We start from the raw sequence: 15,076 nt of genomic DNA on the forward strand, positions 1-15,076 counted from the left end.
ACTTGTAAACAGGAAGAAATTGAAGCAGTTGTTATAGCTACTGGCGTTCATACTTTTTTCGGTAAGGCTGTCTATCTAGTTAATATCTCCAATCAAATTGGACATTTTCAGAAGGTTTTTACTGCAATCAGTAACTTCTGTATCTGCTCGATTTTTGTCAGGATAATCATCGAGGTCATGGTCATGTACCCAATTCAGCACCGTAAGTACAGGGATAGAATCGACAATTTGCTGGTTATCTTAATTGGAAGAATTCCAATTGCTATGCCAACAGTTCTGTCTGTTACTATGGCTATCGGTTCATACAGGCTCTTTCAGCAAGGTACAATCACAAAGCGAATGACTGCCATAGAGGAAATGGCAGGCATGGATGTTTTTTGCAGTGACAAAACGGGTATGTTGACCTTGAATAAGCTGACAGTCGACAAAAGTCTCATCGAAGTGTTTTTAAAGGGAGTGGATAAAGAGCATGTGATGTTGCTAGCAGCCTGAGCTTAAAGAGTCGAAAATCAAGATGTAATAGATGCTGCCATTGTAGGGATGCTAGTCGACCCAAAAGAAGTATATGATATATTTATTCGATATGATTTTTCTTGGCTTATTTGATTGTCTTTATATGTAATTCATATTAATATTTCAAAAAAAGTTGGTTGTAAGGACAAAAATTTTGTAATTCCTTTATCGCAGGCTAGGGCAGGTATACGGGAGGTTCATTTCTTACCTTTCAACCCGTAGATAAGAGGACTGCATTAACATACATAGATTCTAATGGAAATTGGCATCGTGCTAGCAAAGGCGCCCCCGAGCAGATATTTCTGGTTTTTCATAATCTATAAATATAGCATGAAATGTGTTTTTTGTTTTCATCTTCATTTTTTAGTGAAAAGAAGTCATGAAACTGGTTAGCTAATAGATGTTAACTTCTTCATGAAAAGATCTTAGCATATTGCAATGCCAAGGAAGATGTTAAAAAGAAGGTTCATGCTGTAATCGATAAGTTTGATGAACTCAGACTTCACTCCTTAGCAGTTGCCTCTTAGGTTTGCACATATTATCTTCAATGCATTTCCTTGAGCTAATTCCTTTAGTTGTTTCATTCTACTTTTGTATCTCATTCTTTCTGTAGGAAGTTCCCGAGAAAATTAAAGAGAGTCCAGAGGGCCCATGGCGACTTGTTGGTTCATTACCGTTGTTTGATCCACCAAGGCATGACAGTGCAGAAACAATCAAAAGAGCTTTGAATCTGGGCGTGAACGTGAAGATGATCACTGGTACCAGATCTTATGTTTTATTCCTCTCGACCCCATTCATGTTCAATTGTTATTCTTTCATTTTCTTTTTTAAATTCTTTTTCATCATTGTTTAGGTGATCAACTAGCCCATCGTTGCTTGGCCAAGACAAGGATGAATCTATTGCAGCACTCCCCGTAGATGAGCTGATTGAGAAGGTTGATGGGTTTGTTGGGGGTATTCCCAGGTCAGTTTGGTTTACTATGTTCTCTGCTAGGAGCCTAGGATCGATAGGAGTGAAAATGCGTTCTTATAAAGTTGTGATATCATGCTCTACTTCTCGTGTTATCCAGCCTAATCCCATTTTTGTGTATTTGTAGAGCACAAGTATGAAATAGTAAAAAGGTTACAAGAAATGAAGCACATATGTGGTATGATGGGAGTTGGCGTTAATGATGCTCCAGCTCTCAAGATGGCGGATATAGGGATCATAGTTGCTTATGCGACGGATGCTGCTAGAGGTGCATACGAGATTGTCCTAACTGAACCTGGACTGAGTGTCATTATAAGTGCAGTATTGACTAGCAGGGCTATTTTCTAGAGGATGAAGAATTACACCACAAGTCAGCTTTTCTTTTGTAAATCGAAGTTCAGCCTCTTTATCTCTAAAGTATCTGATTTTTTTTTGTCGTTTGGTTATTTCATTTCCTAGATATATGCTGTTTGGATTACAATTCGTATTGTGGTAGGCATTAAGAACATGTCTATTGCCCTGTTTTAACTACGAAGTTGAACAATTCGTTACTTATCCTTATATCCAGTTTGGATTTATGCTTATTGCTTTGATATGGGAATTTGATTTCGCTCCTTTGATGGTTCTAATCATTGCTATCCTGAATGACGTTAAGCTCAGCTCAATTGATGAACATCACCACTCGTACTTCTTTGTTCTTCTTTTCATTCATTTTTCTCATTTTCTCTCCATTTCCAGACGAGTTGCCTACATAATTCATACATTACATATTCCTCTAGGAACTATAATGACAATCTCAAAGGATCGAGTGAAGCCATCTCCTTTACCCGAAAGTTGGAAGCTCAGAGAGATTTTCACTACTGGAATCGTCTTGGGAGGTTACTTAGCACTAGCAACTGTTTTGTTTTTCTGGGTCATGAAAGACACTAACTTCTTCTTGGTATCAGTAAACTTACACGTCTTGAGTAAATTTCGTGACTTGTTTATTCATTGCTTGATCATTTATTTGGTTCACTGCAGGATCATTTTGGTGTGAGGTCTGTTAGAGATCGTCGTCGGGAAATAATGTCAGCTTTGTACCTACATGTAAGTATCATTAGTCAAGGACTCATATTCGTTACAAGGTCTCGTAGCTTGTCTTTTGTTGAACACCCCGAAATTTTCATACACAATGCTTTTACAATAGCTCAACTGGTAAGGAACTTTTCCTTTTCACTGATCTTACAGAATTGCACACTTCGACTAACTCTGTACTCAAGTGAAGTTACGAATACTAAGCATTTTATTATAGGTTGCCACCCTTATAACCGTTTATGTGAATTGGGATTTTGCAAAGATTAGAGGATGCGGTTGAGGCTGGGCAGGTCTTATCTGGCTTTACAACATCGTAACTTATGTTGACATCCTCAAGTTCTACATTTGTTATGTTTTTGAGCGGAAAGGCTTGTGATAATCTTTTGGAGAATAAAGTACGTCATCTTACATTATTTATTAAATTGTTTAAGCAATTCCATTGCTCGATCCTTACTTTCTTACTCAATTGTTGATGACAAACTGCCTTTACAACAAAGTCTAACTATGGGGGAGAGAGAGGCACAATGGGCTACAGCAAAGAGGACTTTACATGGTCTTCAACCACAAGAAGCGAATAACCTTTTCAATGAGAAGAACGATTATCAGGAGCTCTCAAAGATGCAAAGCAGGCCAAACGACGTGCTAAAGTTGCCAGGTCAGTAATCTACTTATGACTTATCGATTCCATAAAACACTTGTGCCTAAGTCGAAGTAGTTCTCGTGATAGGATTCAATCAGTTGTTCATAATGAGAAAATTATCGAAAACCTCATTTGTGAAGTAGGCTTAGTGAACTGAATACACTGAAGGGGTATGTGAAAATTGTGGTGAAGTTGAAAGGACTAGACATTGACACAATTCAGTAACATTACATGTTTAAATCAAGCTTAAAAGAGAACAAAAAGGCATTTTTGTCTACCAAAGAAGTCCTATGTCCTTACTATATAAAAATGAGAATATGAAGTTACTGTAGAAAGCAACAGTGATTTAATTCATTTTGTCTCATTGGAGCATTTTTTTTTAAAGTGGAGGAGCAAAAACGACGTCGTTTGTCTTTGCTTTATATATATACATATTTTTATTATACAATAAAAGAGGCAATCTAAATTTATTCCAACACTCAACTTTCCATAACTCTCATCGGTTGGAATTATTAAAAAATAAAAATACTAATAATACGATAGGAAATATTTCTAAAATGTAAAAGGTTACAAGTAAAATTTTGAAGAGAAAGGAATTTTAAATTGAAAAAAATATATATATTTATAATGTAAACAACACGCACACAAAAAAATATATATATATTTATAATGTAAACAACACACACACAAAAAAAAAAAAAAATTCTAAAATGTAAAAAGTTACAAGTAAAAATTTGAAGAGAAAGGAATTTTAAATTGCAAAAAAAAAAATAATAATTTGTAGTGTAAAAAACAAAACAAAACATAAATAATATATATAAAATAAAATTAAAAAAAATTTAGAAACCTCCATGCATGGAGACAAATGTCTCCATGCACGCCTTCGTGTACGGAGAATTTTTTTTTTTAATTTTTATACAACATTATAGATAATTTTTTTTTTCAATTTAGAATTCTTTTTAATCTAACCTTAAATCAAAAGGGCAATGAAGGGTTACTGTAAATGCAATAGTAAACAAATCCCATTTTACTGTAGATGCAATGTTCTCACACACAACTATCATTTCTTTCTTCTCTCTCACAGACTTTTTTCTCTTTCCCATTTCTTTTTACTCTGTCCATTTTCACATACAAACTATCGTTCTTCTTTGCACTTCTTCCACACAATTACTTGACTCTTTATTTTCTATTTTTTGTATATACTGCTTAATTTAGCCAGAGGTTTCGTCCCAAACATTTTAATCTTTTGTTTTTATTTTCTTTTGTAGAGGTTTGAAGTTTTCTTCGTCAAGAAAGAGAACGACCGAGATAATGATTAAAAATAAAATTTTGGTAAGTAAATGTTAATTTGCTACTATAAAAAGGTTTTATCCCCTCCTATTCGTCGCCGCAAGCCGTGACCTCCTACAAAGTTATTTTAAAGCCCTTTGTGCAATTGAGTCCATGTTTCCCATTTTGCTCGACAATACATCTTTGTGATTACTAGTTGATTTTGATTAACTTTAGTATTTTATTAGGAATTTTATGTTTCCCCTTATGAATTCTAGCAATTGGGTTTGTTGTGGATGCTTTTTTTCGTATTAGACTCCGATTAAATTGAGTATTTTGTCTTCAATTTTCTCTTTCCTTTTATGTACGATAGCTATTGGGTTTTGCGTGGATACATTTTTCCTATTCATATTTGATTCTGATTAATTACACAATAATTTCTATTTGCATCAAGAATTCTTGCTATTGGATTTTGTGGTGACATTTTTGTGATTAGTAATTGGTTCTCATAATATGATTGATTAGAATGTTTCATCTGCAATTATCTCCCCTTAAGGAATTCTAAAAATTGTTTTTGTATGGATACATCTTTGCTATTTGTAGTAGATTTTGACGAATTGGAATAATTTATCTGCAATTAAAATAAATGAATTGTGCTGTTAACTCCCTGAACTTCACAAAATCATTCAAATCCACAATGTAAAAAATAAAGTTGACCTGTTTGAGAAGTGCTTGTAAACCGTTTAATAAATTATAATAGATAGGAACCAATAATAGATAAGTAGGTAGTATTTGTGGTTCTGTAAAATGTGTGGATATAAATGGTTTGTTATAGCTACGTCAAAACATAAAAGTTTTCAAAATAGCTAGCACTCAAAAGAACATTTTGAGCGAGTACTATAATTAAAATGGTTTTAAAGATGTTATTGATTCCTTTATAATGCACTGGGGCATGGTAGAAGTGTAAGTTTTACTTTGAATTTTTTTCTCTTGCTGCAATTTGTTAATTGTGTCTAGTTGCCAACTTAAAGGACGTGTTTGGCATACACTTAGATTAGAGTTGTAAACAAAAATCAATTCATAATTTAGCGGATCTTGTCACGATCCTCGTATTAGACCAATTACAATGCAGAAAAAATGATTAAATTGTTTGTTTTCCTGTTAAACAAATGTATACTAAATGCCCTCGTTTCATCACTTAATTTATCTCTTGTGTGGATAATGATTTAGATAATAAAATGTCATATGGTTCTTAAATTGATTGGTAGACATGGTTCTTCGATCTATATAAAGGTTTTTGCAAATCAAAGGTTCTTTATTTCTTTAAATAGATATTGAAATGAGGTTATCATGTTACGATAATTTTTTTTTTCAATGTTACTTTACATGACTGATAGGTTTGACCGTATTCATAATGATAGTTTGAGACTCTTTTATTAGAAAGAACTACAATAACCATACTTCTGAAATTCATTTGTTTAAATAATATATCACAATTAAGCTATGTTGTTTTATTTCCTCTTGTTTTCTTTAGTTACCTTTTAAACACTAAATCTAAAAGTCTATATTGTTAGATAATACCACGTGTACATCATTTAAATAGTCTTCAACACACTCCATCATTTAAATAGGTTGAAGGGTCATTACTTGCATGTGAAAAGCGTAAGATTGGATTCTATTATTCTTCTAAGGACAGTGGCACACTTTTTGTCATAAATAAAGCAAGAGATATACCCGTCTACATAATTTAGTTAAACCTTTGATATTTTTACCTATTGTTAAGACATGGCCTATGTTCTAAAGTTCTATTGCTGCACATGATCTTAAAGTGGCACAATCATCTATATCCAGTAGTTAGAAAAGACACATGGACTGAAGAGGAATTATTAGTCCTAGTTTCTTATCATCAATTATATGGGAATAAATGGGTAGAACCGCAAGTTTGCTGTGTATATTTTCTAATAGCTTTGATCGTACTTGATTTTAACATAACATTCTGGATTTTATCATCTTCTTCCAATATGCTGTTTGATGGAAGTTCATCATCATGGTCAAGATTTTTCTAGATTGTAATATATCCTCTTTTTTTGTTGCTCTGTTCTCTTTTGTAGCTTTGATAACCTTGTGCAAATATATGTATGAGAAAAAAAGGTTTGCCCGATTCTCTCTCATATTTACAATCTTACTTATAAGCCACCCCAAACATGCTCTATTTCGGTCTCGAAATCATGATGATGGGAAATCAGTATATATGTTAGTCATATTTTGTGTTTTTATCAAACTTTAGGATCACTTCAATGTATAGAGTAAAGCTAATGATAGAAGGTTCCCTTTTTTAATCTTATCGAAGAATCATTTGGGAGACTTTTGTATCCATGTGAAATTTTGTTATTGTTTTGGTGAACTAGACTATTCCAATTGGAGAATTCGGAAAAGAAAAAATATGGTATTTATCGTGTTAAAGATCTGAAATTACCGCATTAGCGTACTACCATCAATTACATCAATGGCCCAATGGTAGTTCCATAATCATTTCATTTCATCTACTTCTTTGTCATATTTTTTTGCTCCGAGAAATCACTTTCACCAACTATTTTGCACCTAATTCATCTTACATGTTAGCAAAATTCAAAGCATATATTGTGAAGGATGGGAAGGGCTTTGCCACAAGCGTTATTCCAATTACTTTAGATTTGACACATCTTTTACTGAAAATGATCGGTGAGAAGTTTGAGATATATATCTTTTTGATATTTTGAACACAATATAGCAGTGTGACGATATTTTGTTTACATGGTTTGAGGAGTTGCAGTGAATTTCTTTTCTATCTAATAATTCTCTCGATAGACTTAGTGGTGAATTGAATGAACCAAATCCACATATATTAAAATACAACTTAGTTGCATTCCATTTCATAGATGTTATAACGTGTGAGCCGCTAAAGGATTATTTATTTTCTCAATATTTCAACAAAGTAGTTTAGCATTTGTTTTTAGTCACCTTCCCACTTTTCCATAATGTGTCAATCTTTCTACTTCAACATATTTGACCTAATAAAATTTTTTCTTTTAATTGTACAAGGAAGTTCATGGCAATGCTAATGTTCCGGAATCAAATATAATTCAAACATGCAGAAAAGATGATGCTTTAATGCCATCTTTCCATTCTTTAATTCTTTTTTGTGAAACTGTAATTCTTGGAGCTTAACTTGTGTCGAAATTACTTTCATTTGTTTATGCTTTCTTCAGTTGCTAGATGAGAGGGAAAGCATAAATGCACTGCAGTTCCTATAAATATTAGATAGGTAAAGGAAGAAATCTTACCTTTACTTAGAATTTCATTTGTTGTTAAAAATTCAATCTTGAATCTTCATTTTGCCAAGGAGTGGGAGACCTGACAACGATGAAGAGTTTGTAGTGCAGCCATAATGGAAGAGTGATTCGAAATTCATTTGCAAAGTTTTGTTTTCTCAATACAGATGTTTGCAAGTTCTCTTTATATACGGTTGGAACTTTTAGATGAACCTCACATAGATTGTACTGGAACCACTAAATAATCAAGCATTTAGTTGTTTGGTTCATTCACTTTCAGAGAATTGGATTTGTCCATTTGTTAACATTTAATTTGTTTCTTTCTTCAGTGGCATTTGTACAATTCCTAAGAATTGGGAGTTGATGGTTTCTTTTTTTTTTTTTTTTTTGGGTGGATTATGGTACAAAATACAGGAAAATGCTTTATTTTTGGATGTGTTTTTTGCCAACTAGAAAGACGTATCTGGATATGTTTTACATTTTTTGGTGGGTTAGGTAGGTGCTTTACTTATATTTCCTCTCTTAACCTTTGTTCTAATAATTGATTTGACTTAATGCCATTGTTCCAATATTTATTGTATATTCAGGTCCCGATGTATATAAACAACCAAGAGAAGAAGTAGAAATGACAGTGTAAGAATTATCCATTCCATCTCAGCATACTTGCTCGTTGGGGTGTGTGTGTGTGTGTATTTTTTTTTTTTATGTAAATACTGCATTGTATCCTTTTACAACTTATTTGCAATCCATTTTCATTTTTCGATGCATGCTTTATTATTTAATGGATCAAATATTCCTTACTCCTATAAACTTGCAATCTTTATGTATGTCAAATGTTTCTTTTCTCATGTAGTGTCATGTTCTACATACACACTATGTCTTTAATTTTATTTTTTTTTGTGATTTTCTTTGTGTAGCAATATCAGCTTTTGAAATGATCACCTTGTTGGATAGAGTATTAGCGAGGCAATAATATGCTCTCAAGATTTTTGAACAATGCAATAAATCTACAACAACTGTTTATTATTATTATTTTTTTAACATTGATAATTTCTACACTAATTAAATCACAATAAATACAAAATTTGTGCAGTGCACGTGTCAACGATTAGTAATAATAGAAATCGGCTAATGAATTCAACTTATCTTAGACTAGGGTCATGTTCCCTCTACCAACAACTTCAGAAACTCAATATTTAGATGGCTTCTGTATCAATTTATTAAGATTGTTCTTAAACGAAGCCAGTAGCCATGGTCGCTTCATATATGAGGTTTCATAAATTGACAGGGATGAAGAAAATGATTGTGGAACTGGTTTGACTCGAACGTTTTCGAAGCAACATGAGAACTAAATTGTTAAGTACATGTTTTAGTACATAGCACACGTAAGATCAAATAGTATAATAAATAAGATCTTAACTTTCTTCGTTAAAATTAAAAATATTATTAAAAAGTTGCTACACGTACAGAAATGGGTGATAGGGTCAATATAGGGGGACAAGTAATTTGATGTAGTTATTAGTGGGTGATGGGCTTGTCAATAACTCCTTGTACATGGAACTTTATTCATTTGTCAATCATTCATACTAAACATTTCTATGGATATTTTAAGGCTCTTTAGAAGTATGTTTGGAAAGTTTTTATATAATCGTGCAAAATGTCAAATCACTTTTTATCTACAGTCGAAGGAGATGAATGAAGAAAAGAGAAAAGAATTGAGCCATGTTTCATGGAGTTAGAAATTTGATTAAAATTGAAGTCGAAGTTAAAAATTAATTTTCATTGAATCCATTATTTTTCAACTAAATATTCTATCAATATTTATCAAAATTCACTAAAAATTTAATTTTTATCAAAATTAGATAAGGGCTGAATTAACCATACAAATAGCAAAATATTATGAAAGCAGCATTTCGCGACGCTTCTTTGGATGTATTATTTATTTTATTTTATGGGTAAAGATATTAACGATAGATTCTATTTGGTGTGACTTTAAAAGTTGATAAAATTTTAAGTTAAAGTTAACAATTAATTTTAATCACACATATTACGAGATTATATAATTTTTATCAACTTTTCAACCATATATTTTATTAATTTTTATCAAAATTTAAAATCTTATTTTTAGCGGCTAGATCTATCATACGTTCTTATTTACACTTGTAGTGCTACATTTCCACTTCACCTCTTCAATTGCATCCATGGCAATTTCTCTCATCGCCACTTCCAAAACCCACTACCCAAACTCTACAGGTTCTTCTTCCCTTTCACTTTTCCAATTCTGCACTTCAATATCTGCTTTTTATGCCCTAATCCATTTGCAATTTGTATCATTATCTGCAGGTAAAGGATGCAAATATGCCGGCCATTCGGTGGTAAATAAAACCCTTTACATTTTATAATAACAATTTGTTGAATTTTTGGTTGAAGGGGTTTTCTTAAACTATGAGTGTGCAGAAAGCATTGCCAATTCGAATACTAACTGTAGGGAAGAAGAGATCACCGGGGGTTCAACTCATTGTCGATGATTATATAGACAAGCTGAAGTACTATTGCCGCGTAGAAGATGTTCGAGTAAAGTCCAATCCTAAAAATGCTCGGTGGGTTGCGTTCTGAATTTTCGGTATTAATTACGATTAATTACATTTGTTTTTGCATACTATTGGGATGGGTGAATGAATTATAAACCAACAAAACGATCCAGAAAATTCTCAACAAATTAGCAGACTAATTTGCCACTTTGGAACATAAAATCGGCGAAATTCGTAAATAGTAAATGAACAAGCTAGTAATTACATGGCAAAACTAATTATCTACAATTAGAACTAAAATTGTAGAACAAATTACTGGATAACTAACAATTTTGTTTGGGTTGATTGTAAAGAAAGAAAAATAAAAGAGAAAAAAGACAAGAAAGATGTTAATTGTAGGGAAAATATAAAAGCAATACTTGAAACTAAGAATGTGAACATTTGAACCATGCAACTCGACTTGGAGGATGAAACACATTTCAGTCTTAGGAGGGCAGGACACAAGTGACCTACACCTATTCTGTTCACGTATAGTTTTCAGGATCGGGCTATCCTGAAACTAGCCGAAAGACCTTTTGAGCGTTCCAGGTCATGGAAAAATCATCTAAAAGGTGATGCAGGTAATAATAGCCTAGAAATAGTAAGATTAAGGAGCACAGACTTAGTGATCCTTATGAGTATGCCTTGAAGTGATCGCCTATGCTTGACAAAAAACACTGAGCCTCTTGTAAGGTTCACCTTGAGGAATTAGCTTTGTGGCCCTTAAGAAAGGCCTCTCATGAGGTGTGCCTAAGCCTCAATAGCTTTCTAAAAACAATGATGATAAGGGATTGGTTAGCATATTTTATCATTACTTTTGAATTTCATTTAGTTATCCTTGTTAAAAGGACTTTGGTCTATTGTATTTTCGTTCATCAAGATTCATTAATGATAAGTTATGTACTGTACCAGGGATGTTATAGCTCAGATTGAACATGAAGATATGGCTGTGATGGATCTGATTAGATCCAATGAATGGGTATTCCCCAACTTTTCCGGTCTAGATCACCACTGAATTTATGTCCTTCATTAAATTTCTTTTTTAAACAAAAGTCAGAAGACATTGACTTGCTTGATTTGATCGTTCTATGGACTAATTTTACATGATTTGATCAGTTATTTGTAACATTGAGCCTCATAACTGTTACTGGTTTTTGATGGACTTTTTTGGTCATTTTCTTAAAAGAATTTCATCCAATGTTAAATGGTCATCATTTATAACAGGTATTATACGTTTTCTATTACCATTTTGGATTAAGCAATTAGACTCGTATCTGGTTTTAATACTTGATTTACCACTATGAAATTCTAGTTCTTATGGAATGTGTAGCATTTTTCATTTTCATATGTCGTGTTCTTTGTTTCTGATTGTACAAATGCAGGTTGTAATGTTAGATGAGCATGGACTCGATGTGGGATCCGAGCAAATGGCTTCTTTAATTGGGGATGCTAGTAACAAAGTATGAAAGACTTTCTATTTAAAATTCTTTCTGTACTGGATCTACTATATTAGTAGGAGAAACAGAGAACGAACATTTATAAGCACATGCATTGCCTTATTATGATTACCACGTCCATTTTGGATGAGTAAGTATGCACAAGTGATGAAGAGAATTAGCTCTAGCTCTGATGTCATGCCCCTAGACTTTCTGATGGATGACAGGTTTCCCTTTTCAATAGGGAGCTTCAAGCTTACTATTTTGCATAGGTGGGCCTTATGGTCATGGAAGGCAGTTGAGAGAGAGGGCCAATGTATCAATCAAATTGTCATCTTTGGTCTTCAATCATGAAATTGCCTTAGTTGTATTCTGTGAGCAACTTTACAGGTAAGAAATATACCGAATTTGAGATTCATGAATTAAATATGCTTCTGCTTCAAATTATTTTATTTTTATTTTTATTTTTTGTTTTTGCATTGGGATGGGGGAGGATGAGAATTTCTGGAGGAACCTCCTATTCTTGCTGGGAAGTCAGTCCATTCCATGGATTGATCAGGCAAGCAAGCTAAGCGAGTCAGGAAACTGTACAATTTAGATTGAACGAGACATTAAAAATATCGATTTCTTGAACTTCTTTTGTCATTTAAACGGAAAATATTTTCTCAAACAAGTGTGAGAGAAATATATTATAACACCTGAAACCAGCTTTCCTATTCTTTCTTTTCTTAAAACCCATCAGGAAGGAACTTGCACCAACATAATTACGGAGTTAGGCAGGCGCGCTCCTGCTGTTTGCAGTATATATAGACTTTGTTTGAGCCCCATTCTTGAAAAACTCACTTTTTTCCCAACTCATTTTCAACCGCACATTCTCCCAATAAAATAATTTTACATGTAAACTCAAAAACCTTTTTTCGTACTTTTTAACCATATTTTTTCAAAAAAAAAAACACTATTACAAAATCTATTTTTCCAAAAAATGGGGCTGAAACAAACCTTAGAAAGTACTTCTGTTTCTCCTAAAGTTTCAATTGAAGATCTGAGAATAAGCATATACACTGAATTATTGAAAGACACTTTTCTTTTATTGTTTCACAATATGTGGAAAAAGATAGTTGAAGATGACATCATTTTTTTACTTATTAGAGTCCATGGTAGTAAGGTGATTTCAATAATCGAAGATAGTTAAGGCAGTAACCTCTGGATTTATGCAAAAACAATGAATTTTATATTTTTTTAATTCGATCCATCTATCAATATTTTATAAGAATGAGAACAAAAATAAAAAACTTCAGAATGCATTGTATTCATTAGATTGCGAAGGGTCATACTTTGGAGTCTCAGTGTGATCGGAATGGTGTTTGGAGAAGGGAGGGCTAGCCTATAGTGCTCACCCTTGGAATGGGAGTGCAAATATGTCCTGCAATGGAAGTTTGTTTGTAAGCAAACATGCCACACTGATGAAATTGAGCAGTAGACAGTACAGGATTTAAAACATAAGGGACTGATCACAGATGTTTGATTTTCATTTTCTAACAGTTGCTTCTAGAAATTTAAGGAGGGAACTTCTTTATTGTGTTTCGAGGATAACCATAGAAATTCTGATAAGATTTATTATTAATGTTCGAAACTTTCTCCTTCTCAAGGTTACTCCACTTGAATTATGTTAAATAATGAATTGTTTAGGAGTATTTTATAGGGCATGGACGATTCTCAAAGGACAGAAGTACCATCACTAGATACTTTTACAAAAAAAGACAGTCAAGCCATACAGGTATTCTATTTTCTTTGCTACATCTTTGAACATCATTATTTCATTATTCTCGCTGCAAATATCGTGCACGTGGATTTGTTCGGATCTCCTACATATTTATACAAGATGTTATTTCTATGCTGCGTATTAGTAAAGTTGGCATGAATATTATACTACTCCAATAAGAGGTGATCTCCAAGTAGTCTTCCATAGTTTTTGATGAAAGCTTTAGAACTCTTTTGAGTCTGGAATGGTTGGATTGACGAGATCTCTTTAATTTTTTTGTCTTCGGTTTTTCACCTTTTCTTATCAGATCTAAAGAAGTCATTTGCCTACTTAAATGGATCAATGGAAAAGTATAGAGAAAAGAAACAAGAACTACGTTATTTATTTTACAAGAATTCTATGATAGTCTATTGAAGTTATGTGGTAGGGTGCAAGGGAGAAAATGCACTTCCGTTGCATTATGCAATAATGTTGAGGATATCTACTACGGAGTAGTCACCAGCTTCAGATGCAGAGGTAATAGTAGTCTTAATTGCCTATCTTAACGGCTCGTTTGGCTAGGTGGCTAAGGAGTTGCTTTTGAACATGTTTCGATTATTCTCTATTTTCTATTTTGTGCAAATTGTTTCCATCTTTTAAATTGTATTTGGAAGTATTTTGTGTGGCTAGAAAAACTTTGAGGAATTGTTTGTTTTGCCTAAATTGTCTCTATCCTTTCAATTTTACATATTTCGCTTTAGATTAAGCAAATGTTGTGGAAATATTTCATGTAGTCTATTTCATCTGTTAAAATAATGTAAAATGACGAATTCTACTTTCATTTTTTAATAAACAAAATAATAATAATAATAATAATAATAATAATAATAATAATAATAATAATAATAATAATAATCACATTTGCAATTCCAAAATTTTAAAATGTGCAAATTAGACTTATTTAAAACATATTAGTAAAAATAAAAAATTGATCTTTCATCTAACTCCCAACATTGGGCCTCGGTTGTTGTCGCTACCACCACACAATTTGACAAATGTATACATCTTATTGGACTATGAATGACGTCATGAATCATCACTAGAAGTCATAATCCAACAACTATTTTTCAACTTTCAGATGCTTGAAAAGCTCTACAAAAACACTATCGGCATTATTTATTTATTTATTATTTTTGTTTTTAATTTGATAAAATTCGTTTTTTTTAATGTGTTTTAAAATGTTTCAATTGAAACTCGTTTGCGTGAAAAATTTAAGACTGACTGCATATATATATATATATAAATGTTATACATTCATAATTTTATGATTTCCCCAACATTTGCTTGATCTGATGGTGAATTGTGTTAAATTGCACTTATGGTATGGTGGTGGTTATGCCACAAGGAATGAATAAAAATCATAAGACACTATTAATCAAGATTCTGATATTGGTAGAAGTGTCATTATCTTGATGCTGAAACAATGGTGTATTTTCTATCAAGAATTTAATGAAACATGAGAAATCAAATCTTAGCTTATGAAAATGGACAA

General features: G+C 32.6%; 1 protein-coding gene and 1 pseudogene across 5 annotated transcripts; both read left to right on the plus strand.

Moving 5' to 3' along the window:
- The first annotated feature begins 162 nt into the window (after positions 1-162).
- LOC111398213 lies at positions 163-7,759 on the plus strand (annotated as a pseudogene).
- LOC111398641 (putative RNA methyltransferase At5g10620) lies at positions 2,828-14,247 on the plus strand. Of its 5 annotated transcripts, none has more exons than XM_023025635.1 (12): positions 2,828-2,952; positions 3,055-3,212; positions 4,466-7,770; positions 8,192-8,410; positions 9,944-10,030; positions 10,121-10,152; positions 10,235-10,377; positions 11,260-11,326; positions 11,730-11,807; positions 12,028-12,173; positions 13,486-13,560; positions 13,853-14,247. In XM_023025635.1, the coding sequence occupies exons 5-11, from the start codon at positions 9,979-9,981 to the stop codon at positions 13,523-13,525; spliced, it is 558 nt and encodes a 185-aa protein (XP_022881403.1). In that variant the 5' UTR covers positions 2,828-2,952; positions 3,055-3,212; positions 4,466-7,770; positions 8,192-8,410; positions 9,944-9,978; the 3' UTR covers positions 13,526-13,560; positions 13,853-14,247. The 5 variants fall into 5 exon arrangements, with proteins under 5 accessions (XP_022881403.1, XP_022881405.1, XP_022881404.1 ...); XM_023025637.1 differs by having other exon boundaries at positions 13,973-14,247; XM_023025636.1 differs by having other exon boundaries at positions 4,466-4,529; positions 8,365-8,410.
- The last annotated feature ends 829 nt before the right edge of the window (positions 14,248-15,076 follow it).

The sequence above is a fragment of the Olea europaea genome, chromosome 8, assembly GCF_002742605.1.
Source record: "Olea europaea var. sylvestris chromosome 8, O_europaea_v1, whole genome shotgun sequence".
Classification (NCBI taxonomy): Eukaryota; Viridiplantae; Streptophyta; class Magnoliopsida; order Lamiales; family Oleaceae; genus Olea; species Olea europaea.

Bases quoted from the DNA above. Each gene is read 5' to 3' on its own strand.
- LOC111398641 (XM_023025635.1), top strand. From the start codon at position 9,979: ATGGCAATTTCTCTCATCGCCACTTCCAAAACCCACTACCCAAACTCT. The intron at 10,378-11,259 runs GTGGGTTGCGTT...GTACTGTACCAG, and splicing joins TCCAATCCTAAAAATGCTCG to GGATGTTATAGCTCAGATTG. The intron at 12,174-13,485 runs GTAAGAAATATA...AGTATTTTATAG, and splicing joins TTCTGTGAGCAACTTTACAG to GGCATGGACGATTCTCAAAG.